A 13,169-nucleotide genomic window follows, 5' to 3' on the forward strand; every position below is an offset into this window, starting at 1 on the left:
ACTAAACAGAGTGAATTGCGGCTATATTGGTCCACTAGCCCAGTTCACCATATGCGCATGTACTCTGCCTCCATGTCCAATGTCCTGACCAACCTGGTCTCTGCATCGGGGAATGTTTTGAGCGCTACTATACACTAGTGGAGTATTAGTGTAGGGTACAGCACGACACAGTGTAGGGCACACAAACACAGGGTCTCGAAGGATGTTGGATGTCCATCGACATTTTGAGAGACCCAAGCTGTAAGATCGCAGTCCCAAATCAAGACATCAAGAAACAGTTAGAAAGAAAAATAAAAGGATCCAAAAACTGTTGTTGTGTCAGTCATTTTATATGTCCTTCTACTCTTCCTACTGTACTTTTAATGTCCTTTGTTTGTTTTTTCATTCTTTTGTGACCTGTTTCTCTTGCAGGTACTCGTCGGCTACCATGACATTGATTTTATATATTCTGACACAAACAGTGTTTGCGCTCAGCATATATGGATACCTTTGCTGATAGCAGCTGTGGTGATTTTCAGATTTCAGCACTGCAGTTAAAATCCTATTTTGGTATACGTGGATAGTGCCGTGTATACCCATCATTAAATTCAGTGGGTGGCTGTTTGGGCGGTTAATGATGAGTAATACTACGCATTATTCCTGTGCTGATTTCTGATAGGTTCTCTTTTATTCTGTTCAGCCCACAGGCTGCATGAAAAAAAAAAAGAAAACCTATATGCCAAACAAGGACCAGCAATGTACTGGTACGTTGCTGGACTTTGAGTGGTTATACCAGGATGATGCCTGCAGATTTAGGCATCATCTTGGTATCGCTTTTTACAGCCAGCGGTCGGCTTACATGTAAAAGCAATCCTAGCAGGTAATTGGCCGCTAGACTGCTTTTACATGCAGTGGGAGGGGCCTCCCCCCCCCCCCCACCGACGCCTTCCACAGCCTTCCGTGGTTTTTTCTCGGGCTCTCCTGTCCCACCGGTTAACCCGAGAGTGCAGCCGGTGGTTCAATTATCTAACCATAGAGCTAATTGGAGATTAGAATGGCTCCAATCATCTCTATGGCCTAAGATACCGGAAGCTACGAGCATTTCATGACTTCTGTTTCGCCAGGAATAAACAGGGCCATTGGGAAATTGGGAAAGTATTTTATCACACCAATTTTGGTGTGGTCAGATGCGTTAAGGTCAGAGGAGAGATCTAGAGTCTAAAAGACCCCAATTTTTTTAAAAAAGAGTACCTGTCACTACAGATTGCTATCATAGGGGATATTTAAATTCACTGTGATAACAATAAAAATGATTAAAAAAAAAAATTAAAGGAAAGGTGTCAAAATAACATAAAAATGCAAAAGAAAAAAAAATCGAGCCCCCCCTTTCCCCCTGTGCTTGCGCGCAATGGCGCTCGCAAGCGTTGGTCTAGTGTCATATGTAAACCGCAATTGCAGCATTCATGTGAGGTATCGCCGCGATCGCTAGATCGAGTGCAGTAATTCTTGCAGTAGACCTCCTCTGTAAGTCTAAAGTGGTAACCTGTAGAGACTTTTAAAGGTTTTTAAAAATGTACGTACGTTGTTGCCGCTGCAACGTGGCGTGCGCAATTTTTAAAGCATGTCATGTTTGGTATCTATGTACTCGGCATAAGATCATCTTTCAAATTTTACCAAAAAAATTGAAATTATATAGTGTATTTGTGCAATAAATTTAAAAAAAAATATTTTTTTCGCAAAAATTGCGTTTGGAAAATCTGTGCGCAAATACCGTGTGACAAAAAAATTTGCAACATCCACCATTTTATTCTATAGGGCCTCTGCTTTAAAGAAATATATAATGTTTGGGGGTTCAAAGTAATTTTCTAGTAAAAAAAAATATATTTTTTCATGTAAACAAAAAGGCACAGAAAAGGCTTGGTTTTCAAGTGGTTAGAAGAGTGGGTGATGTGTGGATAAGATTGAGCATAAAATGCCGGGACAGTTCAAACACCCCCCAAATGACCCCTTTTTGAAAAGTAGACACCCAAAGCTATTTTCTGAGAGGCATGGTGAGTCCATGGAGTATTTTATATTTTTCCACAAGTTTCGGGAAAATTATTATTTTTTTTTTTGTTGTTTTTTTACAGAAAGTTGTCACTAAATGATATATTGCTCACGCATGCCATGGGAATATGTGAAATGACACCCCAAAATACATTCTTTTGCTTCTCCTGAGTACAGGGATACCACATGTGTGAGACTTTTTGGGAGCCTAGCTGTGTACGCGACCCAGAAAAACCAGTCCACATCTTCAGGTTTTCTAATGGCTTAAATTGCTGATTTTACCCCTGACTACCTGTCACAGTTTCAGAGGCCCTGAAATTTCAAGATAGCACAAAACCCCCCCAAATGACCCCATTTTGCAAAGTAGAGACTCCAAGCTATTGGCTGAGAAGCATGGTGAGTCCATGGAATAGTTTATATTTTGCCACAAGTTTCGGGGAAAAAAATTTTTTTTATTTATTTATTTTTTTTTACACAAAGTTGTCAATAAATTATATAATGCTCACACATGCCATGGGTATATGTGAAATGACACCCCAAAATACATTCTGCTGCTTCTCCTGAGTACAAGGATACCCCATGTGTGAGACTTTTTGCCAGTCTAGCCGCGTACAGGACCCGGAAAACCAATCCGCACCTTTTGGCTTACTACCTATCACACTTTTGAAGTCCATAAAAAGCCAAGATGGCACAAAACCCCCCCCAAATGACCCCATTTTGCAAAGTAGACACTCCAATCTATTTGCTGAGAGGCATGGTGAGTATTTTGCAGCTCTAATTTTTTTTGGAAAATGAAGAAAAAACAGGAAAATGCATTTTTTTCCTCTTTTTTCAATTTCCAAAACTTTGTGACAAAAAGTGAGATCTGCAAAACACTCAACATGCCTCTCTGCAAATAGCTTAGGGTGTCTACTTTCCGAAAAGGGGTCATTTGGGGGGGGGGGGGTTGTGCTGTCTTTGCATTTCATGGCCTCCAAAACTGTGATAGGTAGTCAGGAGTGAAATCAACAATTTACGCCCTTGGAAAGCCTGAAGGCGATGATTGGTTTTCGGGGTCCTGTACTCGGCTAGACTGCAAAAAAGTCTCACACATGGGGTATCCCTGTACTCAGGAGAAGCAGCAGAATGTATTTTGGGGTGTCATTTCACATATACCCATGGCATGTGTGAGCAATATATCATTTACTGACAACTTTGTGTTAAAAAAAAATATATATATTTATTTCCCGGAACTTATGGCAAAATATAAAATATTCCATGGACTCACCATGCCTCTCAGCAAATAGCTTGGGGTGTCTACTTTCCAAAATTGGGTCATTTGGGGGGGGGTTTTGTGCTATCTTTGAATTTTAGGGCCTCCGAAACTGTGATAGGTAGTCAGGAGTGAAATCAACAATTTACGCCCTTGAAAAGCCTGAAAGTGGGGGTTGGTTTTCGGGGAACTGTACTCGGCTAGACTGCAAAAAGGTCTCACACATGGAGTATCCCTGTACTCAGGAGAAGCAGCAGAATGTATTTTGGGGTGTCATTTCACATATACCCATGGCATGTGTGAGCAATATATCATTTACTGACAACTTTGTGTAAAAAAAAAAAAAAAATATATCTATATATATATATATATATATATATATATATATATATATATATATATATATATATATTTCCTGGAACTTGTGGCAAAATATAAAATATTCCATGGATTCACCATGCCTCTCAGCAAATTGCTTGGGGTGTCTACTTTCCAAAATGGGGTCATTTGGGGGGGTTTTGTGCTATCTTGGAATTTTAGGACCTCCAAAACTGTGATAGGTAGTCAGGAGTGAAATCAACAATTTACGCCCTTGGAAAGCCTGAAAGTGGGGGTTGGTTTTTGGGGACCTGTACTCGGCTAGACTGCAAAAAAGTCTCACACATGGGGTATCCCTGTACTCAGGAGAAGCAGCAGAATGTATTTTGGGGTGTCATTTCACATATACCCATGGCATGTGTGAGCAATATATCATTTACTGACAACTTTGTGTAAAAAAAAAAATATATATATATATATATATATATATTTCCCAGAACTTGTGGCAAAATATAAAATATTCCATGGATTCACCATGCCTCTCAGCAAATAGTTTGGGGTGTCTACTTTCCAAAATGGGGTCATTTGGGGGGGTTTTGTGCTATCTTGGAATTTTAGGGCCTCCGAAACTGTGACAGGTAGTGCAGAGGTGACATGAACAATGTACGCCATTAGAAAACCTGAGAGTTGATTGGCTTTTGCGGTCCTGTACACAGCTAGGCTCCCAAAAAGTCTCACACATGGGGTATCCCCATACTCAGGAGAAGCGGCAGAATGTATTTTGGGGTGTCATTCCACATATACCCATGTCATGTGTGAGAAATTTATCTTTTAGTGACAACGTTGTGTAAAAAAAAAAAAAAATTAATTTTCCCAAAACTTGTGGCAAAATATAAAATATTCCATGGACTCATCATGCCTCTCAGCAAACAGCTTGGGGTGTCTACTTTCCAAAATGGGGTCATTTGGGGGGGTTTTGTGGTATCTTGACATTTCAGGGCCTCCTAAACCGTTATAGGTAGTTTGAAAATGCAATGAAAAATGTACGCCCTTTGAAATTCTGATGGTGGTGATTTGTTTTCGGGCTCCCGTACACAGCTAGGCTCCCAAAAAGTCTCACATATGTGGTATCCCTTTACTCAGGAGAAGCAGCAGAATATATTTTGGGGTGTAATTACACATATACCCATGGCATGTGTGAGCAATATATCATTTCAATGACAACTTTGTGTAAAAAAAAAAGATTTTTTTTTTTAGTAATTTTTAAAACACCTGTGACAAAAAAAATGAAATATTAAATGAGCTCAAAATGCCTGTCAGGACATTCCTTAGGATGTCTACTTTCCAAAAAGTGGTAGTTTGGGGGGGTTTTGTACTGCCCTGCCATTTTAGCACTTCATGAAATGAGATAGGCAGTCAGAAATTAAAGCTGCGTAAATTTCAGTATTTACACCATAGTTTGTAGACGCTATAACTTTTGTGCAAACCAATAAAAATACGCTCATTGATTTTTTTTTTTGTCAAAGACATGTAGCTAAATATATTTTGGCCAAAAAAAATGACATAAATTGAGTATATTGGATATTTTTTAAAAGACAAATTTGAAAATGTCATTTTTTTGCAAAATGTTCGCTCTTTTTTTATTAATATCGCAAAAAATAAAAAGCGCAGAGGCGATCAAATACCACCAAAAGAAAGCTCTGTTTGTGGGAAAAAAAGGACATAAATTTTGTTTAGGTACAGCATTGCATGACCGCGCAATTATCAGTTAAAGTCACAAAGTGCCAAGTTGAAAAAAGGGGTCTGGTCTTTAAGCTGCAAAATCCTCCGGTGGTAAAGTGGTTAACAGTGAATTTTACTCCCATTTTGCTTGTCTGTAAATTAAATCCTAATACATTTATAGTCAACTCGTGTCTTTTTTACACCCAAATTTCTATATTTATGTGGTACCCATATATTGTTTCCCAACCAAGTTTCGCTCAGTGCATTTTCAACAATGATTTGACACTTTCTATTTTACCCCACTCCACGAATCCTGATAATACTACAGCCTTATAATATCTTTTAAAATCTGGTGCCGCTAACCTCTCCCGTGTGCTTTATTTTTTACTTAGTATTGAATAATGTATTCTTGGTTTCTTATTCTGCCATATAGGTTTTGTTTTCAATGCTTTTAATATCTTAAAATAATTCTGTGGGATAGATATTGGTAACATTTGGAATTTGTAAAGTATTTTTGCCACTATTGTCATTTTTTCCAAATGAATCTGTCCCATCCATTAAAGTGTAGTTTTGTTGTTAGTTTTTTTAATTTCTACTTTAATTTCATTCAATAGCGGTATATCATTTGCTTGATATAGCTTTTTTGATGATGCCAGATATTTTAGCTCTTTATTTTGCTTCCTGATTTATCTGCTACAATAATCATGTCTAAATTATTAACATGTAGGATTTATTAAATTGTCATTTGAATTAAACCTGAGACATACTTAATTGCAGCTCTATACTCTTTTATACATTATTAAACAAATTAAACATTTTTAAATGCACGCAATGTACCTAAAATTAATTATTTTCAGTATCAGCCTCTTGCAAACTCTTGCACAGCAAAGTTCAGAGTGGGAGAGTAAGAAGCAACACAAGGAGCCAATTAGTGTGTTGCAAAGCTCATCTGCTAAAAAGGAACATGCTGAGAGAAGGAGAGAGCAGAGTAACTGATCGATGAGCACATCAGCTTGTTGCTTTTACTGTCATTGGCTGGAAAAAGGACAAAACCTTAAATGTTACTGAACTGTAACACAGAAAAATTAGTTTACCTTTATTGCCAGATTGGATTGTGCTGTGAGGCAGATGTAAATGTCGTGGCTGGATGTGAACCTAAACCAAATTTAGGGTCTCCACTCCAGCATCTTGACCCCTGTTCAGTGTGATCCACTGAGGGTGCAGGCCAGGCTAGGAGTCCGCCCTGACTCCATGTAATCCGCATAACAATGAGAGAAAAATATCTCAGCCAACGCACACCATACAAGCCCACAATGTAATAGGTGAGAAAAGCCTCAGCCCAACTCCATCCAGACCTCCATGACTAAGCCCCGTGGGTGGGGTGAAACATGTTGGGAAAAATGTTGGGGGGGGCGGCCTGGATGGAGTTAGGCTGAGGCTGTTATCTATTGTACGCCGGCCTTGTATTGTGCGCGGTGGCTAAGATTTTTCTTCTTGCTCATGGCTGGATGTACAGGAACACAAATCCTTTGGAAGATTAAACAGCTCCTATATATACACATTTCCTCTGTGTATTTAGCTACTTGCCTTATAAAATCATAATATGATGGTAGATGGAACAGTGTATACAGTATATGGCACTTGAAAAAGTAAATGCAAATGACTTGCATTACATTTCTACTTAAAATTCACATGACGTCCGATCTGATCCTGTCCGTCAAATCCAAACGGATGGAAACCCTATTTCCCATCCGTCTGGCAGATCGGATCGGGTCGGATGAGAATGGACAGGCGGTCCGTTCTCATTTGATTCCCTTATAGATGAGAGCGGGATCTGACACCTCCGTCTCCGCACACAGAGCAGAGACGGAGCTGTCATCCGCCATATCGATCCCCCGCTGAGCAGAAAACGGAACGAACAGGATTGAACATGTGTGAAAAGGGGACTAAAAGTTGTAAAAAATAAATAAAATAAAGGGAAATTGTAAAAATCTAAAGATAAAAATAAACAAAAAAAAAAATATATATATAATAAGTGCCCCCCGGTCCCGCAAAAGCAAACACATACGTTCGTCGCACCAACAAATGTAAACGGCTATTCAAACCACATGTGACGTATCGTCGCAAACGTTCAAGCTCGAGAGAAAAATTCTAGCCCAAGACCTTCTCTGTAACTCTAAACTGGTAACCTGTAAAATATTTAAAACTGCCGCCTATGGAGATTTTTAAGTACTGAAGTTTGGCGTCATTCCACGAGTGTGCGCAATTTTAAAGCGTGACATGTTAGGTATCTATTTACGTGGCGTAACATCATCTTTCACATTATACAGAAAAATTGGGCTAACTTTAATGCGCAAATACCATGCGATATAAAAAGTTGCAAAAACCGCCATTTTATTCCCTGGAGTCTCTACTAAAAAAAAAAAAAAAACATATAAAATGTTTGGGGGTTCTGAGTAATTTTCTAGCAAAAATGATTTTTACATGTAGCAGAGGAGTGAAAGAGTAAGCCCGGTATGGAAGTGGTTAAGGAGGAGGACATGTATCGGATGGGAGACACTTAGGTAAACGAGAATGGCGTTTTTATATGGTTTACCCTCAGAGGGCAGCCTTGATCTTAGAAGTTTGTCTTTATTATATTGCAGTGGTTCTTAACCTTGTTGGAGGTACTGAACCCCACCAGCTTCATATGCGCATTCACCGAACCCTTCTTAATTGCAAAAATAAAATATGATTTTATGAGTCTAGTCTCGGGAGGGGCACTGCCAGAAAATAAGGTGTTTACAGAACTGAATTAAACGTATCATACAAAGAAAAATGTACAGAGGTCAGTAGGCTGTAGGGCAGCGTACAGAGGTCAGTAGGCTGTAGGGCAGCGTACAGAGGTCAGTAGGCTGTAGGGCAGCGTACAGAGGTCAGTAGGCTGTAGGGCAGCGTACAGAGGTCAGTAGGCTGTAGGGCAGTGTGCAGTGCTCAGTAGGATGTAGGGCAGTGTACAGAGGTCAGTAGGATGTAGGGCAGTGTACAGAGGTCAGTAGGATGTAGGGCAGTGTACAGAGGTCAGTTGATTGTAGGGAAGGATAGAGTGGTCAGTAGGCTGTAGGACGATGTACAGAGAATTGGGCAGAGGACAGGAGTTGACAGGACAAAGGATAGGACAGTGTTCAGGGAATCAGTGAGGGCACACACCGGGGGGTTATGAGGGCACACACCGGGGGGTTATGAGGGCACACACCGGGGGGTTATGAGGCCACACACCGGGGGGTTATGAGGCCACACACCGGGGGGTTATGAGGCCACACACCGGGGGGTTATGAGGCCACACACCGGGGGGTTATGAGGCCACACACCAGTGGAGAGTCAGGAGGCCACACACGGTGTCAGGAGGGCACACATCAGTGGTTGGGAGGGCACACACTGGGGGAGCCAGGAGGGCACACACTGGGGCGGGGGGTTGGGAGGGCATACCATGGGGTGTCAAGAGGGAACACACGGGGGGGTGGGTTGGGAGGGCATACGATGGGGTATCAGGAGGGCACACACCAGGGGGCATTCACAATGCTTATTGAGCTAAATGAAAAGGACATGCATTTCCATTTGTCAGCTAACAGCACCTCTATGCTAAGCTGCAGTAACTCAGCAGACTTAGCATAGAGGTGCTTGCAAACTAATCCACCATGTCACCATGGCCTCACAAATCGGTAATATTTTAATATTGCCCTGTTGCTCCCCCGCCGAACCCCTGAGACTGACTCATCGAACCCCTGGGGTTCGATCGAACCCAGGTTAAGAACCACTGTTATATTGATTTGTTAGGAGGTGCTATGGGTCAGTTCCTGTGCCCTGCATCATCCAATGGGAAGAATATTTCATGCCTGTGTCATACAAGCATATTATTAATCCTAGGCCCTCCATGTGGTCTTTGTTACTTTCCCTATTGAAGAGAAGGGGAGGTAAATATAATGTCCTTTTCTTTCTAAGGCCCCTTTCACACATATGGACAGTTTGTCGGTTTTAATCCATCCGTTGATGGATGGAAAACAGACATCAATACATTCCTATAGAAAAATGGATGACAACGGATGATCATCCATTTTCATCCACTTCTGTCAATATCCGTTTTTTTGAATGGATGAAAGCCCTATTTTTCCTCCGTTAAAAAAACAAAACAGACGAAAAACGAATGTAAACTGACAAATGGTCCATTACGAAAAACTGATGAACACTTCATCCATTTTGACGTGACTGAACTGATGAAATGAATGGTCCATATGTGTGAAAGGGCCCTTTAAGGCATACTACTTTTTATTAACCTATAACACAAGTTTAACTGTTAGTTCGATACAACAATAATATTATATGTTCTTTTCTAGGTATACTGTGGTTGCTATCTCCCCCTACGGTTGCTGATATCCTTCTACAGAGAGGGTTCAAAAAAGCCTGTCTTCAGTAGAGTATTGTATACCCCAGTTATCTATATAAAGTTTTGTTAAATTTGTTTTTCGTCCTGGGGACCTGCGAATGTAAGCATCACTGTATGAATATATTTTTTGGATTTTACTGTTCAGTCAACAATGTCTCTGTGCTAATTACCCCATTGTATTTTTCTTGTAGTTTACATGTGCAGCATCCACAAAAATGATCTCCTGAAGAAGCTATTGTTTATAGCTAAACATGTTGAGTAAACTGGATTAACTGCCCAAATACATGTAAAAACTTTTTTATCAAATGTTTTTACTGTTTTGTATCAATAAAATTGATTATTTTATTATAGTCATTGTTAATATACCAGTTGAAAGCCCCATCTCTTTCAATTTGCATATTTCCTATTAGAATAGTTTTTACATTTTAGAATGGGGTGCCTCGAGACTGTCCATAATTTTAAAGGGTGCTTTGAGATTGTCCATAACTTTAAAGGATGCTTTCGACTGAAAAAAAAAAAAAAAAAAAAGAACTGTTCTAGACTGCCTAGTCTACATAATATTTCCTTCTCCATTTGCCCCCTCATTTTACTTTTCTATCAGAATCCTTAACACAACTATCAGTTCTTTCTCTCCTATCAGGCTGATAGGTATATTCCTCTGGCCTCTCTTTCAATCTCTTTAAAAAATCTTGCTGAGATTACATTTGCAACATTTCCAAAATACACCTCTTCTTAACCACTTGCCGACCGCTGCAAGTACATATACTGCGGCGGTCAGCCCCTCACAGGCAAAGTGACGTACCGGTACGCCGCTAGCCTGTGAGTCTCTGGGGAGCGAGCGCGTGCGGTCATGGACCCCCCCGCGCGTGTGAGCGGCGGACCGGTTGTCCGCCGCTCACTCACGATCGTCCGTGACAGCGGGAGAAAGGCAGGTGGCTAGTGTAAACAAGCCGCCTGTCATTCTCCCCTGTGTAGAAACAGTGATCATATGGTTCTACTATGTAGGACCGTTGATCATTGTTCCTACACTTCAAGCCACAGCCAATCACAGTTAGAATCACGCCCCTAGGGACACACACAGCCCCTCCCTCTCAAATAAAGTTAACCCCTTCACTACCAGTGTATTTTTACAGTAACAGTGCATATGTATAGCACTGATTACTGCAGTAATGTCACTGGTAACCCCAAAAGTGTCAAAAATGTCAGTCAAGGGTCCGATCTGTCCGCCCCAATGTCGCAGTACCGCAAAAAAATCGCAGATTGCCGCCATTACGCGTTAAAAAAAAAAACAACAAAAATGACAAAAATCTTTCCCTTTGTTAGTAAACGCGATAACTTTTGCGCAAACCAATCAAAAGAGGCTTTTTGCGATTTTTTTTACCAAACATATGTAGCATAAAACAAATTGGCCGAAAATGTTAAAAAATTTAAATTTTTAATTTTTTTGGGGGGGAAATTTCATATAAAAAAATGTGAAACATATTGTTATTTTTGCAAAATTGACGCACTTTTTTGTTTATAGCGCATGATCAAAAAATCGCACAGGTGATCAAATACCACCAAAAGAAAGCTCTGTTTGTGGGGAAAGAAGGACGACAAATTTGTTTAGGTACAGCATCGCACAACCGCGCAATTGCCTGTTAAAGTCACGCAGTGCCGAATCGCAAAATACCCCCTGGTCAGGAAGGGGGTAAAATCTTCCGGGGCTTAAGTGGTTAACCAATGATGTCACCAAGCTACTAATCCACTCCCTTGTTCTCTCTTACCTTGACTACTGCAACCTCTTCCTTGTTGGCCTACCTCTACACAGACTATCCCATCTCCAGTCTTCCATGAATGTTTCTGCCAGACTCATCCACCTTTACCAACTATTCAGTGTCTGCTGCCAATAACTTTACTGGCTTCCATTTTCCCAACAAATAAAATTTAAAATCCCAACAAAAATATCCAAAGCCATTCAAACTCTGCCCTGAGTTACATTACCAAATTCACCCAAACTATCCTCTTTGCTCTTTAAAACACCTCTAATTACTCCAGAAAGGTCCTACCCATTCCACAATTAGATGATCCCTACATCATATCTCTATAGGGAAGCCTATCCCGCCTTCACCTAAAAATCAAACTATTGTCACCTACAACTTCTACTTTGGTTAACCTTTTGTATTGCTCGACTGCTGCCCCCACTCCTTTTTAGATTGTCTAACAAGCAGGGCTCCCCTAACCCTCCTCTGTTGAAATGTTTAGTAACTGTATTGTCTCCCTTTATTTTTTAAAGCTCTGCACAAGCTGTTGATGCTACATGAATTCTGTATAATTCCTCCTACACAATCCAAAACAAATCTGATGCCTTGACTTCCAAAAGCCTGCCCATACACTGCATGTAAGTAGAAGGCTTCTTGGAAGTTGTTCTGGGGGGTGTGATGAGGTCATAGGGAGTACTAAAAAGTAAAAACCAGAAAAAAGGTACCCGTAATAAATGAATGCTAGGACATGATCTGGAGGGTGAGAGCAAGGTTTAGTATTAAATTGGGGGTCATACTTGAAAATCAGATTTCAAACTATGTTGCCATTTCAAACCACTATACAATGTTTTATGGAGTTTTCTTTACTATTGCTTACCTCTGGGCTTAAAACTGCTGTGCTGTCGCTTGGGACATCTTCCTCATATCCCTTGTTCTGGAAGCTTTCTATTTCATGTCCCATACTGCCCTCACTGGGGCACTTGTTATAGGAGTATCTGGGACTATTGCTACCGTGTGACAGCTCACATTTACTGTCCCCGAGTTCAGAGGGCGTACAGGAGAGGCGAGGAGATCCACTGTCATCTTGGTAAGGTGGAGGCTGCAGTTCATCTAGTGGAGGTGTCCTCCTCATTCTTTGGATACTGTTAGCTGTAAACAACCAAATCCATTAGTGTTCTATAATTATCAAAGATCTAAGTCTTTTTACTGAGTTAAATGACTCGAAACTAAAACTGCATATTTACTAGAAGCTTCTGCTGACATGTTGAACAAGAAGACATTGTCTTGTAATATACATCAAAAAAATCACATGAACATAAGACATCAGAGGGATTTTGTATATCCATAGAAACCAAGAAGGCTGTCACTCAAATCGTACAGATCTACAGGGAAGACCTTCACAACAAGAAGGAGAATTGGACAGGCTGTTAATAGAGAACGTCACTTAGAAAGCAATTAACAGTGACAGTCATTATTGGATACTTCAATCTACCAGATGTGGACTGACGTGTCTCAGGGGCAGGTTTATCTGTGGAGTGGAGACATCAATTCATAGAGCAGAGAATTAAAAATGTAGTAAAGATCATTTGCAAAAAGGAATGCTATACTCATGGGGACAAAGCAATGAGGGACAATTGTGGGTGAAAATCTGGGTTGTTGTGATCAAAAATTACCTTAGCATTGTGCA

The 13,169-nt window shown here is 40.5% G+C and overlaps 1 protein-coding gene across 1 annotated transcript in view; it reads right to left on the reverse strand.

Annotated features, from left to right (window-relative positions):
* Window positions 1-13,169, reverse strand: part of SYT14 (synaptotagmin 14) — a 408,651-nt gene that overhangs the window by 76,941 nt on the left and 318,541 nt on the right. The window contains exon 5 of the mRNA XM_082249765.1: window positions 12,360-12,631. Within this exon, the coding sequence (XP_082105891.1) occupies window positions 12,360-12,631 (272 nt within the window). The remainder of the gene's footprint in view (window positions 1-12,359; window positions 12,632-13,169) is intronic.

Source organism: Pelophylax lessonae, assembly GCF_965119305.1.
Source record: "Pelophylax lessonae genome assembly, chromosome: 3".
Classification (NCBI taxonomy): domain Eukaryota; kingdom Metazoa; phylum Chordata; class Amphibia; order Anura; family Ranidae; genus Pelophylax; species Pelophylax lessonae.